This window comes from Podarcis tiliguerta (assembly GCF_965153285.1).
Source record: "Podarcis tiliguerta genome assembly, chromosome: 9".
Lineage (NCBI taxonomy): Eukaryota > Metazoa > Chordata > Lepidosauria > Squamata > Lacertidae > Podarcis > Podarcis tiliguerta.
Genome location: NC_139542.1, coordinates 25,668,994 through 25,691,844, shown reverse-complemented (window position 1 = coordinate 25,691,844; position 22,851 = coordinate 25,668,994). Strand labels below are relative to the sequence as shown.

General features: G+C 39.0%; 1 protein-coding gene across 50 annotated transcripts in view; it reads right to left on the bottom strand.

The window, feature by feature from the left end:
* Positions 1-22,851, bottom strand: part of ANK2 (ankyrin 2) — a 313,351-nt gene that overhangs the window by 49,321 nt on the left and 241,179 nt on the right. For 40 of the 50 annotated variants that reach the window (XM_083456942.1, XM_083456952.1, XM_083456921.1 and 37 more), the window contains 10 exons: positions 21,448-21,546; positions 20,802-20,999; positions 19,793-19,891; positions 19,593-19,691; positions 17,656-17,754; positions 15,204-15,302; positions 9,509-9,581; positions 5,704-5,848; positions 2,222-2,324; positions 979-1,082 (listed from right to left, as the gene is read on the bottom strand). In XM_083456942.1, the coding sequence (XP_083313068.1) occupies positions 979-1,082; positions 2,222-2,324; positions 5,704-5,848; positions 9,509-9,581; positions 15,204-15,302; positions 17,656-17,754; positions 19,593-19,691; positions 19,793-19,891; positions 20,802-20,999; positions 21,448-21,546 (1,118 nt within the window). Of the gene's footprint in view, positions 1-978; positions 1,083-2,221; positions 2,325-5,703; positions 5,849-8,577; positions 8,635-9,508; positions 9,582-15,203; positions 15,303-17,655; positions 17,755-19,592; positions 19,692-19,792; positions 19,892-20,801; positions 21,000-21,447; positions 21,547-22,851 lie in introns of all 50 variants that reach the window. The other 10 variants (XM_083456953.1, XM_083456914.1, XM_083456958.1 and 7 more) reach the window with 1 other exon arrangement.

Sequence of the window (22,851 nt, the reverse complement as noted above, 5' to 3'; positions counted from 1 at the left end):
TTCTTCACATCTAGGTGATACAGGAGTTCCAATCATGTGGAAACATACGTGTGGGCATTTACTCATGCATAGGCTCTTGGTATGCACATGGCCAGTGATGTGCAAGACATTGGGGGTGGAGTCAGCTGTGTACTCTCACTGCCCTGTTTAATCAAAAGCAGCTTATACATGACTGAATGGAATTTTTATGGTTCATTGTCTCTTGAAGCCTTCCCCTCTATACTGATGAAGGCCTCCTGAAAGCAGCTAAGAACTGTGATTGTCAATTTTATCCATTATTACAAGTATAAGAAACTGTAAAACTGGATGCCAGATACTAGCTAGTATAAAACTGCACCTTTCCAAAGGTACTGACATTCAGTGGCTCAACTGAGTATTTTGTGGACTTTACACTTTACACTTTAGATGTAATGTATATTCTCCTCTTATTTTGAAATGTAGTAAGCCATCACTGTTGAGTCTGAGAGTCCTCCCGTCAATTATGCTGAGTGAGGCCCTTGACTTCTGCCCCAAAGCCCCACAAGAAAGCGCCGCTGATATTTGCTTCAAGTGGTAATATCTTCAATAGAAAATGGTCGTACAAGATCTGAGCCTTAACCTGCTGAAATCTGGACTCCCAATGATTTCAGGATTCAACATTATATTCAAGAGCTTTAGGTCTGGCTTAGGGCATGTCCACATTACCAATGTGTATTTGTTTCAAACAAGTTTAACTGCCATTGCTTCAAAGAAATTCGTTGGGATCTGCAAAAAAATATTTTTCATTGGCTGTTGAGGTCACAAATTCTTTGGGGTGTGGAGTTGTAATGCTACAAAATGGCCTCAATATGAAGTGTAATTGAGTCCTTTAATCTGAATGGTTAGAACTTTTGCATTGAAACAATAACACAGGAAAATGCGCATCCAAAATAAGCATTAGTTCAAGCTGACGAGATTCTAATTATTATCTTCCTTTGTCTTCTGTTGTGTATTACTTACCCAGAATGAACGGGGCTAGCAGAAAGAGTGACATTGTCCAGGTTGTCAGGGCTCCAGCTTAAACGATATGAATTTCTCTCACCTTCTTTGGCCAATGTGGATACCTTGAAATGCAAATAAATTTAACTTTTCTGTCTTTGTACCTTTGCTCTTCTCTTTATTTACAACACTGAACCAACCCAAACCAATGTTTTTTATGCCTCTGATGGAGTTGGTTCACAAAAAGCTATAAAATTTAAAATGAAAGTGTAAAAGGTCATGTGTGTAATTTAATTAATGACCAACTAAATATACTTCTGAGTTATTTAGATATCAAGCTTCCAGAAGAACCACTGTGGTAGCAAAACATTTAATTGCTCCTAAATGATTCCAGACCAAAGGATCGTCATCCAACTAAGTTATAGTCAGAGTAAACTCAGTGATATCAACTAACATAACTTGAGTCCATAGATTTAAATGGGTCTATGCCGAGTATGCCTTAACTGGATACACCCCTGTAGCTTCTACCACTAAAAAGTGGCTACAGAAAACAATATCAATTGCTGAAATGGTGGAACATGCTCAAATTGTCCAAATATGAGAACAAAAAAGCAATATGTAAATATTTGAACTACATTTTTTACCATTTATTAATTTTGGGGGAAATCAAAACAACCTAGATTTGCCTCACCATGTCCTAATGTTTCTTGTGCCAGTACTATTTCCTCTGTCAGTTAATTTCAGTCAGAAAATTATAGAACCTGGATATACAAGACTTATAGTCATTACTCCCTTTAGACAGAACAGTGTATATACCTCAATTGGGACAAATGTGATTGCAAAGGACACTGATACCCCCCCCCCAAAAAAACCCACAGCTATACAGAGAATGCACTTGCAAATATTGTGTCTTATGAAGCAGTTATCTGCTTTATACTAAGTGGAAAATAATCTCTGTCCTCATTTGGAAAACCTAAGCAGCTGACGAAATAAATCTGCCAAGAATTGGGTGAAACTTTGCTGTTGATGTATTTAAGCATTCCTTTCATGCTACTTTCTTTTTGCTGACAGCCATAAAACAGTATTGTGAATGATACAGAGGGAAATTATTCAGCTAGACAACATTATAAAATCAGGCAAGACCCAAGAAACACAGAGCAGTTGACAGTTCACCCAAACAGTGACAATGCATAAAAGACAATTAAGAATGGCAACATTAAAGTTACCAGTTTGAGAGGTTTGCAAAGCTACCATAACATCTCACCTGGTGGCTGGGGATAACAACCGTGTCATCAATCATGGCGCTGTCTCTCAAGTAGGAGGCATGGCTCAGAGTATGGGACCTGTCTGAACTGAAGGATCGTAGGCTGGTAGGTTGGCAACATTATCAGCAGTTGAGATGGTGTTGTGAAGATGGGATTGTGGGCAGAGCAAAGGAGTGAAGAAAGCATGCTATTAGCAAATAGAGTGCAACTTCCAGGGGGATGATTTAAGCACTCCAATAAAACCCTCCACTCCCCCCCCCCAACTTTCTTTTTCTTTTCTCAAAACCATTGGAATCCAACAGAATCCCATTCTGTTCAATCTACAGTATGGAAATAGTTTGAAGTAGTGACCCTGTGGCTGAATGGTTCCCCTTATACTTAAAAGTAACAAGCAACCCATTCCATCGTTCTTTGTACTGTTGAAATATATATATCACTCATAATTTTAAGGGAATTCTTCAGGAAGGAAAAAAAATGAAGTAAGTTCCTCTGACAAGCAACGGTGTGCTACTTAGTCCCCTGGAAGGTACACAGAAGGTAGCCAGCCATATGCTCTTTTCATAGTGCACAATTCTGCCTTTATATACCAGCAGAATTTATAAACAAGCAAAAACAAAACAAAACACTGTCACCTTTACGTCACCTTTATATGCACAACATATAAAATCATTTGCAGTAGCAATGATAGATGCAAAGCAAAATAAGCTACTTTTGTACATCAACTAATGGCTTAATTGAACTAACTGCTATCGCCTCAAATATCAAAATGCAAACATACTAAGCTACATGGAGTTTCGGCTATAATTATGTAACTCAAATATTGATTAAGAAGCTTAAATCACTGAAACTATTACCAAGCTATAGTTCATATATTTGTGTTTTGTGCGCAATACTTAATATGTTTCCAGTTGCCTAGTAACATAATAATGTTAGGAATGAATTAAGATTGAAGAAACAGTTGAGTAGCAACATTTATTTACACAGCACATTTTACTACCTCAGTGTTAACTATTAATGGATATTAAACTTGTAAATAATGGAAAAAAATATTTCCCATCATTAGTACATAAGTATATGTAGCTTACTATATATATAAAGATTATATTTGATATGTTCTTAATAGTTCTTATATTGTGATCTGCAGTTGCAATTCTGCATGCAATGACATGTACAGAAATCCTGTCAGTTTTGATTGGATTAAACTGAACTGAACTGATTTCAGCCGATTGATTGATTTCAAGCAATGGCTTTCCAGGGACCCTAGCTTTCCTCCCATGAGCAGAACAGAGTTCACAGAAGAGGGTTTTAGTGCTTGGGGAATTTTGGGGAATGGCATAGGCTATAGTGCAAAGGGCTGCTGATGGAGAAAACAGTTGGTCCCTCCCTCCCATAAGTGGAGAGAGAAGCAACTTAGGACCCAATTCAATGTCATCAGGACATTTCAGCTCTAAAACTGTATGATTATCTTCTAGTCACATTTTAACTGCTGAGGTATGATATGGAATGCAATCCTAAACATGCTTACAACACATGTGCCTCTGTGCTAAAAGGGAGTTAGTCCCCAAATTTGCAAAGGTTGGTAATAGCAACCTTGCATTTTTTAATAAACCTTGGAAGTGACAATAGCATAACTGTTACGCGTGTATCATTTTTAACTGAAGGAAGTTGAGCTAAGTCAAGTTGTGGGGTGAGTTTTATATTAAAAAACAAATAGAATTGTTCCTTTAAAAAGCAATGTAAGTGTTAAATATGTGGATAATATCACGTCTGCTTTGGCCACGAAAACTTGGTCCTCAGAAAAATTGCTTGGCCTTCATTCTATTTTATCCTTTCTTAAAAAAAAAAAAACTTCAGTAGCAAACCCCATTCTTTATAAATTATTGAAGCATCTGGAGCACCACCATGCAAGGTTGGCAAAGGACCCAAAATGATGCTTTGTTAATCGAACGTTACAATAGTTAACATCATCCAATCAACCAGACATATGTAAGGCTGACATTGCTACAGGCCTTTGAAGATGTTACTTGGTTTTTCTCTGGTGGTTGCAAACCACAACAATTGCAATTCATTCAGGTTCCTATTTGGATCATGGGACTTGGTTATGCATATACCCCATTCATGCAAAATATGGACTTTAGCCATTGATGGCTGTACAAAGTAAACAGAAATTAGTGATAAATCAGGGGTCAAAATACCCCATTAACATTTTCAGGCAGATAGCAACATACTCTTGTCTATGAAAAGCAAAATGTAATTTATTTCAGATATGCTATTGAGGTATCTTAAGTAAAGGTGACCTAACAAAAAGAAACTCAAAGTTGTTGATCATAAACAGGTGCTATCCATTAATTTCATGCTATCCTCAGCCACACCAATTATTTATCTTTTCTTCTCCCGACACCTTTTGTACTTTCTAACATTGAGTTAGTGATTCATAGAATCTCACATAAAAGGACCCAGGAGCAGTGAGACTAGGATCTCCAGAGCATTTACTCATACTTGTCAGAGACTGGTTTTCTTCTTGTAAGTCTTATTGAGCAAAGTCAGGTACAAACAGTTCTTTCTATCTATTGTAATAGCTATATATAATTGAAAATGGGCAGCATGTTAACGTTGTTATCTTTCTGAAATCAGTATGTGTCTTGGTTGTTTTTTAAGCCTGCCTTCAGCTGGCAGCATTGCACATGCCGCAAAATAATGAGTTAAGATTTTGGTTGAGATCATCGTTAATTGCAACCACAATGGTATTTTAGTTGTTCCTTCAAAACTGACCAACTGTAATAAACAAAACCTTCAAAATCCTCCAGCACATCTACAGCATGGATGCGGGTATTTAATGACAGATGCCACAAGGGAGCACTGAAGAGAACATCATTTTCATGCTGTATAATACCTACCTGGGCACAGTGCTAATGAAAGCATACAAAGAGGGGAGAGAGAAATAATAAACATGGAACATGATTGTGAAAGAAAAACCATGATTGTGAAAGAAAAACCAGAGGATCTAAAGCTGAGCTTCTTAAAATAAGTCAGTTCCATAAGCCTGGGCTGGCTAATAGATAGAAGAAAGTACATTTCCCATAGCAGAAAGCAATGGCATAACCACTGCATTGCATAGCCTTTCTTTACTGCAATGAAGATCCATATATTTAAGCTAACAATATCATATGTTTAGTGCTTTTAATATTCAGATGGAACATCTCTGTACCTTTTCATTTTCATGTGAGCTGTGATTAGGGTATTTGGCTGAAATCTGAGGGGGGAGCTTTATGTACACATTTCGAGCCAGTTCTCCCTCAGTAAATATTCTTCCTCAGTAAATATTCTTCTGTGAATCTACAAGGCAGGCATTCTCTATGCCCACCAAGCCTCTGGGCCTTGAAAGTGTCCTAAAATTGATCCATATACTGTACTGGGAGTTTATTCAGCAAAAATACTATGGATGTGTTAGAAAAATATAATATTCTTGGTGTAGTAGTACCTGTCAGATCGGCCTCCTTCCAGGCTGTACCTCAGGTAGTTCATACCATCTAAGAACTGGCTGCTGGGTAAGGAATCGTCGCCTAATTCTTTCAGATCTTCCGGTCTAAGATATTCTCCCCCATCTCCTGTCATAGTGTCGTCACCTTGAGCCAAAACACATACAAATTCACAAGATCAATAAACTAATGAAGCCCTACAGCACTGGAAAAGTATGGTCACATATTAGGTAGATCACCTCAAACACAAACAAACAAAACAGGGAACATTATCCTCATTCTTGAAGCACAGCAAGCACAAGCTGTTAATACACACTAAGAAAACACTGGCAGATTAAGTGGGATGATATCAGTGTAAGTTTTTAAAAAAACATCAACAACACCTCACATTGAATCAGTCTTTTGTCCTTTGCCATTATACATACTGTTGGCTGAACTAATTTTACTTTTGTTCCTTTTTTCCACTTAGTTTCTTGGACACAGCTGGCCTCTGACAGAAACTGCTTCCACATGAGACATTAAAATTTGACTTTGAGCCCCTATTGCACTATTATGTGCCATATGAGAATGTCATTAATGTGGGACAGAATGTAGAAAAGAAACAGAAATATATATTCTAGCCAGCAGAGAGTTTATATTGGCACTATACTCTCATTTTCAGAAAAGCTCAATTAAGTATCAGATGTGAACAGAGAAAGCTGCCTAATGTTTGGATCAGGCTATTTGCCCATTTAGTTCAGTATTGTCTACTCATACTGGCGGCAGAGGTCTTTCCCATCAGCTCCTACCTGATCCTCTTAAATGGAGGTGACAATGACTGCACCTGGGACCTTCTGCATGCAAAGCAAGGAAGAAACAGCATATATAAAATCTGGTGGGGAATATATGTATATATAAAGAGGGAGGGGGGAGAGCTTGTGCAAATGGAAGAGCTTCTCTGGGCCTGTGGTGGGGAGCATTTTTCTTTTGCAGTGATCTTCCACTAAGACAGAAACAGGCCTTTTATGAACTGTGAAGATGTTTGGATCCAAGCAAGCGTAAGTTCTGGGTCTTAATTCAAACTTTGTAAGGCACCAAGGCAAAACTGACTTTGAGATTACTTTCAAAATAATAATAAAAAGTGTTACATTAAATATTCCAACCATAACAGAAAATGGTTCACATTCATTATGAGGCAATGGTGCATTGGATCCAGATTTAGTCATGCGTAGAGCAGACCCAGTGAAATTTGTCTTAAGTCTGTCCATTCCAAACATGAATGAATCCGAGTCAAACCCTATGATTACACATTATTCACCTTGAAGCAGCAGCATCTAGTAATGACTGCTGAGCTAACAGTATTGCACCGAACCAATGAACCAGACACTCTCTCTATAGTAAACACAGTTACCATGAGAAAGAGTGAAGACGTATCTGTTCTGATGATGCTCACATGGAAAAGCAGATCAGAAACCGGGGGGTGTATTCCTCTTTTAAAGGAATCCATTCTCTTGTATCCTCCTCTCTCCAGGTACTCTGCACTTAAACTTAAATCACGTCAGGGATTTATAACAGGGAAGGGGAGCCTGTGACCCTCTGGACATTCTTGGGCTCCAACTCCCATCAGCCCCAGTCATCATGGCCAATGGTCAGGGATGATGGGAGATGTAGTTCAACAACACCTGGAGGGTCACAGGTTTGCCATCCCTGGTTTGGCGTGTTATTCTTTGTGCAAATCTTTGTAACCATAGCTACTTCAGGGTATTATATTGCCGCTTTGACCAGCCATGCTGTCTAGACCCAAATAATTGTCAGTTAAGTGATTACAGATGGGCATCACATTATGTCAGCCACACACAGCTCCCAGAGGCTCTAATGCAACTGTCGGCAACTGAACTGCTAAAATGGAAATACTGAACATCTGTCCCTGCTGAGTCGTGAGAGCAGCAGCATACAAAAACCGTATTCTTGCAATCATCTGATGGGGGGAGGAATACAGGAAGAACACCCCCCTCCTGAAATAAAGGCAAACACTGGGGCATTTTGCTGGAATCCTTAGAAACCTGTTTCAGTGGTAATGGCAGGTAAAGCATCCACTACATTAAAGAAGCCTTTCTGCAGGAGCTACATATTCATCATATTTCACTATATTCATCGCTTTTTTGAACAACCTGGTAGGTGGCCATATGCCAATACAGAGACTACCTAGTTAAACTCTGCAAAAATCCTTAATTTTCCTCTAAGAAGAATTTTCAAGGCCTTGAACAAATATATTGGGTTATTGAAATACATTTTGGGGTGGGGTAGAGCATTCTTTCTTAACATGAATCTGAAACTTTTAGTATTCTATCAAAACTGCATTCTACCCGGCATAACATGATTTCAAATAAGAACTTGACATTTTCTTCTAAAGAGGAAGCCATCTTGAAGAACGTCACACAGTGAAGAAAAATCACCATCATTGTTTCTTAATATTTATCAGTGGCCTCCCTGTTAATGAATCCTAATGCCCTAGGAGGGCACAATAGTTAACTTACAACAATACAACCATACAAAACTAGCAACTAAATAGTAAGATCACAGAAGGTAATTTTATCGTTCCAATATACTTTATTTAAATCTGAATTCGTAGAACATGAACTAGGTCTTAAACATTCTTAAAAGGCAGAACTAACTATCCAGAGAGCCAGCTACAAAATTAAGGCTCCGTTTTAGGGGCCAGGGTGGGCAAAACTGAAATCATGCAAAGACCCACACACAAATTCACTGGCATAGATCAGAGTTAGGCATTCCATAAACGCATGTCTAAGTTTCAGAAAAGAGGTGGGACAGTAAACAATTAAACAATAAAATAAAAACAGTTTTGTGCCTCACTCTAAGAACTCTTAACACTGTACCTGCATCACTAAAGGCATCCTCATCAGTGAAATGATCATAGTCAGAGTGTTTAAAAGCTGCATAACACATAAGTTAAATTTCAGGAACAGGGTCAAAAGGGAGCAACTAATGGCATATGGTAGACTGGGAAGAAATGTCATTACCTTGCAACCAAGAGAAAACCAAAATTATTTAAAATAAACATGGAGGGGGTGAGGGAGCGGTATATATACTGAACAACAGGAGGAGGATTAGAGAAAATAAAAGTAATTCTTCACATGGTACATCAGTCTAGAGGCCAACACTGGATGAATCACGGGAGATTCATGATCTGATCCTCCTACCTTCAAATTTCTCTTTAAAAGCAGCCATTTGATGAGTAGCCCTTTCACCTCTGGCATTTTCCAAATACAAATAATGTACCCTGCTCACCCAGCTATTTGCTCCAATGGAGAAAATATACAGGTACACGTATGCTTATCCTAACAGGGCAAACAGCAGCTGCAAGATGGTAGGGAGGGCTAAACTGAGACCTCCTAAGAAATGAGATCATAAGAAGCTGCCAGACCATTGGTCCATCTAACTCAGTATGATCCACATGGACTGGCGAAGACTCCTCAATGTTTTCCACAGGACTGTTTCCTAATTCTACCTGAAGATGCCAAGGACTGAACCTGGAACCTTTTGCAATCAAACCACATACATTATCACTTAGCTACGGCCCACCTTCATCTAATCACAAATCTTTAATGTCTCTTATATTTGATGCTAACTTATCTTTTTAATAAATAAATAAATAAATAAGCATTTGTACAATTTTTTTTTTTAGATTATGGTGTGTTTTTTTCAATATTTTGAATTAGCCACTTTAAGTAATGTGATAGTTTCTTAAATCCAGAGTTCAGTATATATTATAACCAGTCTGGCTCATGTGGTTTGTGGACAGCTCACCTTCCTCATCAGACACATCCAAGACTTCAGTCATAGTTTCAGGTACATTGAGCTTGTGTTTCTCAGTTACAGTCTGGAAAAGAGAGAGAGAAAGAGACATCAATAAACAGGTTAAATAGTGGAAAACAAAAACAAACAAACTGCTAAATATATAAAAAAATGAAAACACCCAGGCTTATACACATTTATCATAGTATTTTTCAGTTAAATTCACATTTCAGTCTCACTCTGACATTTGAATCACGTTCTGTAGTTCTCATGGTCCCCCCCCCCTCCGCAAAAGATGTCATTTCCTTTTATTGCTGCAGAAAACTTGGTCATGTGCTGTAATGAGCAGCAGTTTCCTTTAGCAACTGGTTTTGCATTTTAAAATGCTTTTAGCAGATTTGTTAATTGATATACAGGCAAAACATATTCAACTCTTTTGAGGCAGGATGAGTTCTAAAAACACATTAGGTAACGTCTACAGAAAGAAGTTAAAGGATACATATGGAACTTATTAAAGCTGTAAAAACCCTTAGAAATGAAGCTTTGAACGATGCAAAATATTCAAATTGAAAAAAGATGCAAACTCTGAGCAACATGTCCGATGAACCTGAACCTAAAATAGTAACTTTATTACTTTCTCATGTTTTACCAGTATATTTCTATTAGCATTTTATTCATGTATTTGTTTCTTAAAGCTTGTAAAATTACAATTTGTAAAAATTCAGAATATTTCTGTTTTGTGATTTAAGCATACAGATTCATATTTTATTCTTGCTAAGAAAACCAGCCACAGTAGCTTATGGAAAGACAAAATAAGTTGAGTTGAACGTTGAGACATTACCGGAAGAAAGTATTAGAGGGAAGCATATGAGGGTTGTATTTGGCCAAGTCATACCCATGGCAGACCCATCAAAATCTGTTGAATTGAAGAACTTAATCCAACAATTTTCATGGGTCTATTCTGAGCATAATTTAGTTGCATATAACATATAAAAATAAATAGGTTTTCTACAAAAATCTCATAAAAGTGTAGTTCATCATTTAAAACTGAAACCAGGATTTAAAAGGTGAAAAACTAATATGACTGTGCGAAATCTTAAGTGATAGACTAGACAACAACTGACATAGACAGCACCAGAGGAGGGCAGTGGAGCAATGTTCCCCCCTAGGTAAGCAGTGCATGCGTACGCGCACACACATGGGAATTTACCATTATTATTATTATTATTATTATTATTATTATACACATCAAATTAAAATAAATCCATTTAAAATGAACATATTTATTTGAAAGGTAACAAAACAAAAAATAAAAAAATCATTAACATACAAATATCCTGTCCACTGCCCAATGTGCTCAAAACCAGAGCATATTGTTGGTTTTCTGTATTTCTTTAAATGTAGATGTTCTATAAATATCAGCGTTCTCATCACAGCCAAACGTGAATCATGTTGAATGATGATGGCATCCAATATAAGGACAAGTTCTAGTTTGGAAAATCATTTGGCTGTGGATAACATCACAATTAAAATGCCTGGGCCAAATAAAAGTTGGCCTTACCAAATCATATACAATCATTAACAAATCAACAAGACAACGATTATAAGTACTTATAAACTATGCAACAATACTAATGAAACAGCAGCTTAAAAAAACTATTATTACAGGGTGTTATTACAGTGTTATTACACTGGCGCACAAACTGCTTCAGTAATCATTACCCCTACTCAATGTATTAAATGCAGAGAGCCCGGCAACTTGAGAGAAACTTGAGGAAATAAGAATACCTAGAAGCAGTTTCATACTATAACAAACACTTTCCCCAAATCACATAATGCCGTGCTTGTGGGCAATAGGCCTACTGCTGTCACTCAAACCTACAAACTCATAAAGAGACTGAGGAAAAATACCCCTGTCCTTGGGACTGCATACTATCACCAAGAAGTGCCATCAAGAAGTACCACCTAAGAACATAAGACAAGCCTTCTGGATCAGGTCCACGACTCATCTATTCCAGCATCTGGTTCTCACAGTGGCCAGCTGGCGATAATAATAATAATAATAATAATAATAATAATAATAATAATTTATTATTTATACCTCGCCCATCTGGCTGGGTTTCCCCAGCCACTCTGGACTGCTTCCAACAAACACTAAAATACAGTAACCTGTACAAGCGATGCCTTTGAGAACCCAGCAGCCAAGATCTGAGCACGAGAGCCCTGTCCCTTTCTGTGACTTCCAGCAACTAGTATTCAGAAGCATAATCCCTCCAACACCAGAGGCAGAGTAGAGCCATCATGGCTAGTAGCGACCCCCCCCCAAAAAAAAATTCCCCAGTAGCAATCCAAACAATTAAAGGGAACAATATCCTTTTACAGAACTATGGGCCAGGTTAGCAGCCATCGGCAGCAGGCACAGCCCATCATTCTTCCCAACAGTTCTGCTCAACAATGCTTAAAAGTCACATGGCTTTTCTTTTGTAAAACTAGAAACTTTTTTCTTCATTAGAAAGGTCAAACAACAGCGGGAAATCAAAGCCTGCCGAGATAGATTAAATGCACACTGCGGGGCATATGTTTCCAACATCTCTCTTTTCAGCAGCAAAGAAATGAGTTAGCAACTACATTCAAAGAAGGAAAGCCTGCTGATGGAATGATACTGCCTAAAAGCAGAAAGAAAGTAAAATGCTTACTTGCAAAGTGATATGTGGTATAGCGGGAAGTAGCATGTTTGAGTTTTCTGGGTTTTTCTGAGTAAAAGCAAAGGTGAAGTGGACCTTCTATTCTCAACTGGAAAAGGGCCTGGGCAATAATATGAATGCTCAAGCTCAGACAATATCTGAGCTGTTCTCTTAACATTGCTGATTGAATGCAGAGGAAGATTATCTGGAACTGTCAGAAGCCGTGTGGTCTGTCCTACTAACCACATGATGGAGTTCCACCAGGAGGTGTATTTGGGGTCAGGATGAAATTTTTTAAGCTTTCCTCCTCAAAACAGTGGGGATAACAAATTTGTTCATGGTGGTATACATTCACCATGTAAACTTTACCATCACTGGGATTTGTAGATGCTTCATAAAAATGGCAGCCTATCCAGTTATCTGCACCACATATTTCTTCTACTGCCACTGCTGGTTTGAGATTCATTTTTCATTGGATTTCCCTCCTAACTTCAGAACTAGCCTCTCCTAGAGGGTGTTACCATATTTATTTTCTTAAAATAGGCTCTTAAATAGTACAGTCAATAGCAGCTTGCCCAGTGGGGTGGAAGGGCAACCATAGCATCCTGGCAGGTGTGTTGTTGCTGTTTACAGGGAAGGAGAGAGGGAGGGGTGAGGAGACTGGCACAGAACAGTACTCTGCAATACTACTACCAGCAGCTGCAGTTATCACAGTAATCATTAATGTATTTTTTGTGAGTATGAAGTGAAATCCAATGAAAAATGAATCTCAAACCAGCAGTGGCTGTTTCTTATGAACAGATATAAAGAGTCATTCTTCTTTTTGCAGTTTGTTTGGGCTTTTTCCGTGCCCAGTTCAAGTCTTCCTACTGCCTACATCTCATTAATAACCCATAGCTCCCTCTATTTATAATTCCCAACAAACCATTTTGATTCTATCTTTCTCAGAACATAACATCTGAGACTTACTGTAATCTTGCATTGCAAAAACAAAATTGCTTTCACTCACACATCTGGACATTGTTCGAGGTCCAGAACCAATCTTCAGTTTAATGGGAATTGCCGAAATCTATGTAAAACTCTGATGTTTAAGTTCTTGAGTCCCTTGCATGGGATTGGGGTTAGAATGTCGGAATAGGATCTGAGAGACCAGGGTTCAAATCCCCACTCGATAGTGGGTGAGTCACTGCCTCTCAGCCTAACCTACCTCGGAGGGTAGAGGATTAAATGAGGAGGGGGAGAACCATGTATGCCACCTTGAGCTTCTTAGAGGAAAAATGTGAGCTATAAAAGCAAATAAACAAAATGTCTAATGCATACTTGCAAAAAAACAATATGACTGACTAAAGATTCTAGGTTGACATTACACAAATGCACAAAAGGTGTAAGGTCCCCACATGCTCTGGAAATGGAAATCGGATCAATGTAAAAAACGATAAATGAACTATGCATCAGTATATCAAAGTACAAAATAAAAAATGAGTTACAAAGATTCTAAATAAATATATAACAATAGATGCCCACTATGCATACTCTAGTCAATAAGTTAGGAGAAATGTCCTTCTATGAATAGCACAAGGAGTGTTGCTTAGGGAACAGCCCTCTAGTTGTCAGCAGGGTGCATGCACTCTCAGTGTGCACTCATGGCAAAAAGCCTGGCTTGGAACATGCCTCATACTAATTTCCCTTGCCGCTACTACACTTCTTGTGCCATTTGTACACTAGGGGTCCTTTGGAAAATGATACATAGCCAAATCTCAGGTTTACTGATTTTCTGCTTGGTCTCTATAACACACTAGAAAGGTATCTCATGCTCTTTTAGATAAGCGAACCACAGACAAGCAGAGACAAAAGGTGCAGAAAAAAGTCTAACTGTAGATACTTCAGCACTAAATTAGGATACCTTCAGCACTCACGTTAGCAATGGATGGATACGTACTTCATGGGCTAGGCATGCCAGTTCTAAGCAGGCCAAAGGTGGAAGTGCAATTCAATGTGTAGGCCCTCCGAGACTCAGGATTCCAGTACCTGAAGGAGCACCTGGAATTGTCCCTCCTCTTCAGATCTGAATGAGATGCTCTTTCTGATTTCTCACATCCAAGGCTGGTAGCATGAGAACAGACCCTCTCTGTGGCCATTTGGCTGGTGCCTATGCTGTTATCCTTCTGTAGTCAGCAAAGAAACTCTGCCGTTTGGGGATTTTATGGACCTGTCTGTAGTTTTTGTGTGGTTTATGCATTTTAATTGCTTCTATCTGTTCCTCATGTACACTATTATTATGATATATATTGTTACCTGCCCTGAGGTCAAGGGTGAGGGAGGACAGGAAAAATCTCCTAAATAAATGAAGTATCTTCTAATGGCATTATAGCTAATTTGAATTCAACCAAGACCCATTAAGCCTGACGTGAGAGTGAATTTTCCTGTTCAAAGTTAAAGCAGATGAATATGACTCACAGTTTTACATCATGGTAATTTGGGGTATGTTCAACCCAGTTAAGCAAGACAATTTTAAATATTTTAGTCTCACGAACTTCACCAAATAGCAGCAGGGTTTAAACTCAAGGATTCTGCTGCAAGTAACTTGTGGACAAAAATGATAAAGTAGCACAAAGTTTAGCAACAACCAAATAGAGTGGTGAGCAGCAGGCACCTGCACTCATTTACAGTGTTTAAGTCTCATTCTGCAGCATCAGAAAGGGCAGCAAATAAGAGATAGCCAAGAACATGGAACACAAAATGAGGACTTGGCATGGCATCCAATTGGATCTTTTGGAGATGCAAGGCATATAAGCTACACAAGACCATCTTAAAATATTTTATGGTATGCATAAATAAATTATCATTTCCACAGCTAGATGTCCATGGGTACTGTCTACAAAAACTGAAAAATAATTGCTACATTTAAATTATACTTCTAAAATGATAAAATAAGAAAGGAAAAACAGAATAAAAAATAACTAAGAACAGAAATGCCCCCCCCCCCCCAATAAAGAATAGAAGATAAGGCTGGTGATACTCACAGTTGTGGTGGTAATCACTTCCTCGGTTACAACCTTTAATGTATCAACCACTGAGATATATCCCAGACGCTTAGCAATTGCTAAAGCAGTGTTGCCATTCTGAAAGGAGAAAAGAGGGAGAGAAGGAGAAGGAGAGGGAGGATTATGATATGAACCAATGAGATCACACCCTGCACTGAATGAGCCAGCATTTCCATCCAAAACAAGGCATTCGCTTAGGAAAATCAGTGTGCTTTACTGTTAAATCTGAATCTCTCTTTGCAACTTTGCTCAGACTACAGCCCCAATTGCCATGGTAACAAAACACACAGAACATCTGCCTATTACACTTCATAAAAATCTACTGCTTTTAATGGTTTAACCCACAACTTTCTATATTACAATTTATAAAATCTGGCTTTGCTGAAACTCCTGATTAATTTTACCAAACATGTTTTTAATTGAGAACAACTTAATTAATAAATAGCTTAAGAGGCTCCACTTGAAAAATAGAAAGATGAGATGATTCATGCAAATGGTGCAACAGGGGAAAAAACCTAGGCAAGGCAAAACAAATCAGAGACTGTATTTAAAATTCAATATATAAATGCCACTGCCAACAGGATGCCCTCCAGATGTTGTTGAACTACAGCTCCCTTAATCCCTGGTGGGAATTGTAGTCCAACAGCATATGAAGGAAACTGCATTGGCTATCCCTAGACTGGTGGGATAGAATATTCAGCAATTATATGCTTCAATTTCTATTTGGGTGAACAAAATATATTTAATCCAAATGTAGCACCACTAATTTGTGTTATGTTTGGGGCTGTACCAAATGTCCTTCAATTTCAGTTTTCATTTTTAGTATTTTCAGGGAGAATGAGAAATATTTCCTAGGAAAATCTAAACTGTGCAAACACTTGCCATCTAAGAATACTTAACTACACCCCCCCCCCCAGTGCAGTTTCAGCACCAAATTTTGATTTCTCATATGTTGATTTTTGGCTGGAGGAGCTTCTAGATTGTTGCTATTTTCAGCTAAAATTTAGTCATACACCAACAAATTCGGGTTGTGCCATTATTGTTGACTGACAAGTCTTGCACATCAACCCGTTTCCCCAAAAGATTGGACTTTTTTGCGATAAGGAGGGTGACTGGAAAATGTAGTGGGATGACACTTAATTTGATGCAACACTAACCTCCCTGCAAACAGAAAGCTTTTCTATTCTATGTGAGAAATAGGGCACTGTTTCATCTCAGTTTTAGTCAGGCTACATAGAAAGCCAATTTGCCCTCTGGTGGTTTGTGGGGCTGCTGCGCTGGGCTGCAACTGATCAAATAAGTGGTCATTCTTAACCTGAGAAGCCACGGTTTCCAATGTCAACCACCTTCTGAAGTTGACCATCTTCCTATAGGAGCACCAGTTCCTGGCAGTGGCGTAGCGTGGGGGTGCGGGGGGGCCGGCCGCACCGGGCGCAACATCTGGGGGGGGCACGCTCGCACTCGCAGCTCTCTTCCCCTACCTGGCTCACTCACTCTCTCTCACTGCAGTGCTGGCTGTGCGAATCCGATCCGAGCCGCCGGTCACCGCCCACTGTGGAGGGGAGGGTGCCAGGTGTGCGGTGCGGTGCGGAGAGCGAGCGATGGACTATCTGGGGGTGGGACAGTGCAGTGGGGGAGGGGCGCAAATTACTTGCCTTGCCCCGGGTTAGGGGGCGCAAATTACTTGCCTTGCCCCGGGTGCTGACAACCCACGCTACGCCACTGGTTCCTGGGGGCTGACCCCTTTTGCCCCCTCAAATATTTTTGGGTGGGAGCTTCCCCCCCATGTCCAAAAAGCACAGAGGTGAAGTGTGGAGCCAAGCACAGCATGGCACAGCTCCAACGGCCAGCTCCTTCTCTTTCTCCCTCTGCCGCGGAGGTGAATCAAAGCAGCTTCCCACTTGTGGTGGCACCAGGAGAGGAGCCACCAACCATTGAAGCTGTGCAGATGCTATGTTTGATTCTGCCCCAGCTCCTCCTGACGTCCTGATGTCAGGCACATGACATTGCGCCCCCCCCCATCGCCCTTTCAAGCTGGCACCTCTGCCTCCCTTCATGTTCCTCTGAAACTCTTTGAAGGAACAGATTTCAGAACTGATCCCAACAATCAGGTCTCATCCTCTTTTGAATGGAATACAGTCTCCAGGTTGTTTTGATGTTATACTTTCACTGAGTCTAACCTTTAGTCACACACTGGGGGAAAGTGGCTATCAGTGAAATTATACCATACTCTTATTCTTTGAGGAAATGGATACACACTATTGTGTCACAGCCAATCAGGAAACAATCTAAGATAATAAATTAGGCGCTACTCTTTCCCTATGCTGGATGGTATGGTGGGTGCTTTATTATCATTAGCCTAAAACACAGAACCAGAAAGAGAAAACTACACCATGAAATGAAGGAAACAGTGTGGCAATACCATGCTTACCGCAGTGATTGCATTTGGTTTGGCCCCATGTTGGAGAAGAACATTGATGATGTGTGTGTGACCTTGTTGAGCAGCTTGATGCAGAGGAGTGTACCCATTCTGTAGTTAGTGGTAGTTCACACATTTAGGGGAGGTAAAAACAGCAACATCAATATATATATTTGCATATTCCCTAGATTATTTTAATGAAGGTATAACTCATAATTGCTGGCAACCTTACAATCATATCTGTTTGGATATTGCAATTTTCATTATTAATACATTTTATGGAAAATTATTCTTTCACCATTAATAACTAAAGGCAAGTAATAGCTACCAGATCTATATTAAGGTTTAGAAAAAGGGAGGTGGGGAGAAATTAATCAATGGGTCAAAGCTTATAGGACAAAGCAGTCATTAAGTAAAGACTAGTGATGCCATGGAAGTTTGTGAAGTTTTTATATTCTTTAAAACTGTTCACAACTTCCCCTCCATGCTTTTCTATGGGCTAGTCACTGGAAGAGAAGTATGAGCAATACATCACACAAACCCTTGTTGATCATCCAATTGATTTATTTTTCTTGGAGATTTCAGAGTGTAATATAGCAGATCCATGAAGAAAAAGCTAACACAGGCTTCAAAGTAAACTAACATTTGGTTAGAAATTCATTTTTCCATTTTCTCTTCTTATATGCCGCCTATATTTCCTAAAGCAGGCTTGTGTTCTAAAAGCAACTTCAGCTAAATATAACACTGGGTGAGACAGAACATTTAGAGACAGAGGCAATGCCACAACATTTCCAATCCAGCCATTCTTAAGGCCACACAGTAAACTGCTGAAATGAATTTTTTCAGAAAGGGGAGGAACTTATTACAGTAAAACAGCAAACTATAAAACTCTTCTTGCTAATAACACATCATGTGCCAAACTTAACTGAATGTCTTGGATGCAATTTAAAGAGAAGTATATTCAAAATTGGTGCATCTTATCTTTTATGTTTCCATATAGCAGAGGACATTTTAAAACAAAACAAAACCCCAACTCCTTTCCAGACTAACTGGCAGCCAGATGTATGGATTCACTCAGTTAAAAAAGCAGCTTCCTTTTGCTAGATTTTCAAAGTATGTATCTATCTCTTAGAAGCATGGGAACGAGGTGTTCTTTTTCCTATAGAGGGACTTCAAAACTTTCAGCTGCAGAATGCAACTTTAAAAAAAACTGCACTTATGCTGAAAGCCAGTTGGAATGTAAAGGAAAGAACTGGGAAGGGGTAGAAACTGCAGTTAAGATTCACTGCTTGCCCCTTATGGCTGCATTGTGGGACAAAGGCCATGTAAGTCAACTGAACATCTTATCTTGTCCAGAGGGTTGTCAGAGAGTTCTGGCATTCTTGCATCAGCCCACTAGATTTCTTTGCTGGGTTTAGAGGACGGGGCTTCCCTCCTCTGGTAGTCCAGAGATTTCCATGCTAGGAGCAGAGGAGGGCAGAATGTTCCTTTCCTGCCGACCTGCTCAGTCAACTGCACACAATTCCTTATCAGCTATGGCTTATATACAAGACCACTTTAAAACTTGTATTCATCATTGATGAAGGCCTGCTTGAATCAAGATGTGTTTCAGAAAAATCACATCAAAGCAAAAGTCTCTGGATCTTTATTCTGCTTCCATTTTATAACAAAATAATCTGAAAATTGAAATCCACATGAGTGATCATCTGTGCCTGCTTCTCATACATGCACATTTGTCCCTAGTCCACAAACAAATTATTAATGGTTCTCAGCTTGGCTTACTGAGTACTGCATTGCAATTTTGACCAAACTGGCTACAGTCAATGAGAACCACATTCTGCTTTCAGCATACTTCCCTGGAACAGTTAAAATACGAAGTGCAAATTACCATCACATGTTTGCAAAGCAGCAAAGGGGAGGGGGAGAGGAAATTATGAACAAATGTTTACCTTTGTCTTTGCATTGACGTTAGCTCCCTGCTTCAGGAGAAAGTTGACCATCTTGATGTTCCCATAGTGACAAGCCACTATTAATGGACTGTAACCCAGCTACAAATAAAAAGCAACCCAAAAAAACCACAAAAAAATAAGTAGTGAATATGATATCACACTGGAAATTTATTTTATCATCTTGGAAGTTACTGATATACCTTAGTCTGGGCATCTTTGTTTGCCCCATGTTTTATCAGGATATCTGCTACATTCACTTTATCTTCTTGAGCTGCCAAATGTAAAGATGTCAATCCACTCTGTAAATTAAATATAAACAGTCCTTTATTGTATTATAGATACAGGAGTATTTGCAACAGCTGAACCTTCTGAGACAGCATCAGCAGCAACCAAACATAAAACCTATTACCACAGTCAAGCCTCAGGCATACAAAGGCATGCATGGCAGTAGCTATGTCTTCATTGAAGAGAAGATGTCTTCTCACCATGAACATCCTGAGGCTGTGAACTAGTGCTACCAGGGGGCCTGAATCCCATCAATGGAAGGAATCTTAATCACTTACAAGTCAGAAAGACTGCCAGCTATCATTCTGTCTATCACATCCGCCATGACTAGATTTAATTCTAGGAAGCTCACTCACAGCCAATCCCCAATTATGGCCCAAAATGAAAGAGCAGCAAGCATAGATGTGAAGAAGATGAATGCCAAAGGTGGAGTTGGATAGCATGAGAGAACTGATAGCACTGAATGCTATGGCCAGGGGCCTCATACACATATTGAACAGGAGAACATCTTGAAGAACATCCTATGAGGACAATGAGCAAATGTCCATCACAATCCTTTGGGGCCTTCCTCTCAAGAATGAACGAAACCTTCCAAGAACAGATCTCCCTACACAACTGACCAACTCCCACAGTCACACCAACAACATCGCAGCACCAACATAATAAATGCATGAAAAACTCCTCTGTATTCTATAGGCAGAGAACCATGCCATGAGAACTGCCTAGGTACAGGACCAAAAACCAAGCAAGCGTTTTAGAAAGCTTCTACTATCCAGATTTTATGGGGATAGAAACATATTTATCTGTTTTTGCATATTCAACATACAATAATACGTTTTTGTTAACTGTGTCACAATACTATCCCTTCTTTCATTTTCCAGATAGCATTAGGTGGGTTTATTTCCATTAACAAGAAGGCATTACCTTTGTGGCCACGTGGATATTAGCTCCTTTCTCCAAAAGTAAGTTCACCAGGTCAGCATGACCTTCCTGAGAGGCCAGGTGAAGTGGAGTCACTCCTTGTTTGGTCAAAATATTGGTCTCTGCTCCATAGTTCAGCAGGGTTGTGGCTATTTGCATCTGATTCTTCTTAGCAGCAATATGTAGAGGGGTATATCCATTCTAAAAACCAGTTGCTTTGAATTAATATCTATTTGTAATGTCTGTTTTCTTTCACAATAAATATCAATTCATTATTTCTCCAGAAAATGACCATTCTTTTCTTACTTTTACTGAGTCTAAATCTTCCACCTAAGGGAGGAATATTCTTCAGCAAGCAAGAAATCAGCCAGGGATTCTTGTGTCAGATCACAGGAGCATGGGATATTTTTGTGACACCAGTCAGTAGTGAAATCCTCAAAGGTTTGCACATTATTCAAGAACAGGACCATGCAATGGCTTTTCTTAAATCCTGTCAGTCCCTGGAGATTTCCCCCTAAAGCTTAAAGGTCTACTTCTGTTAGACAGTATGCAATTTTAATGTAACTATTTCATAGATAAAAACAGATAAGCATCACCTATACTGTCAGAACTCCAAGGAAACAGTCTGGAATGGAATGGGAAATCTCACCTTGGCAGTAGCATGGGGGGAAGAACCTTTCTCCAGCAACAGTAGGGCCACCTTCTGGTTGTCGTAATGAGCAGCAACATGGAGGGGGGTGAGGCCATTCTGGAAAGGGCGGGTTTATGTTATGGCATTAAGTGATGGTTAGCTCTGCTTCAAGCTACCGTTACATTACAAAAAAAATATGTTAAATAAGAAGCGATTGACTGATAACAGCACAACATAAACATCAAACTCAGGGTGAATTATTTTCATATTAGAAAAGTTGCTTAGGAACAGAAAGGGCATTAAAGAAATCATTAGTTAAGGGGCTTTGCTTTGAAAGGGGATAGGCTATTAAGAATTAATTTAAATTGCCCTAGTTTATCTATTTTACAACTTTAACCACACTACTATGCCCTGTAGGCTAATGAGGCTCAAATATGAATTACAGAATGGAGTAAAACAATATAATTCAGTCTTACCAACAGAATCATTTGTCAAGTTGGGGGGGGGGGACTTGATCCATATCACTGTACTTTTATCCTACCAGACTCACTACTGAGAAGTCAATGTGGAATTACATGTTTATGTAATCAGAACAAAAATTTACATTACAGAGAACACGAACTCTGCTGAAAATGGTAGCCCTATCAAGTTCTCTCCCACCTGCTGTGTGCTATCTAGTTCAACTTGCTCTGATTTCATTCCCTGCCACTATTGCACATAATCAGCTGTAGCTGGCAGAGAAACATGGAGAAGCTTTACCTACAGATATTGTGGAGAGTGAGTAGGAAATTTGACTTGGGACCAGCAGTGCTGGCAATAAACCAAAACTTTTACAATAAGATTGTGCAAAGTGTTCCATATGAATAATTAGACAGTGCTAAGATGCATGCATGAAATCTGCTTGAAGGCTATTACATCTCCGATAACTGCTTTGTGTATTTGGATAGATTTGACTTAGTTTATATGGAGTTCGATACTATTGATTAAAAGTTTTTTTAAAAAATAATTTCAGAACTATGGATATCATTCTTGCTAAAAAAATTAACCCCTATCCAGCTACTTTCTGCTGTATTTAATTCCTGCCCTGAGTCTCTTAACCATTTCCCCATATAAGTTCCTGATTTGTTACCTAATTCTACAATTGTGGAATAAAATTTGTCTGTCAACTGCATGTCATTAATTGACTAATATAATATTTCAGATTTGTTTTCTGCAATGCTCATGATATTTCAGTGTTTGTTAACCACACTTCTGCACATACAAGTCCTTTTTGGTGTCAAAAATTAATTTATGACACTCTTGGGATCATCAGTTGCATTTTATTTATATTAATGTATAAAAAACTAATATATAAATAAGAGCTACTTCTAATAACTGCAATGGAAAATTATTAACAGTATTGACTGGGAAAAGCAAATTCAG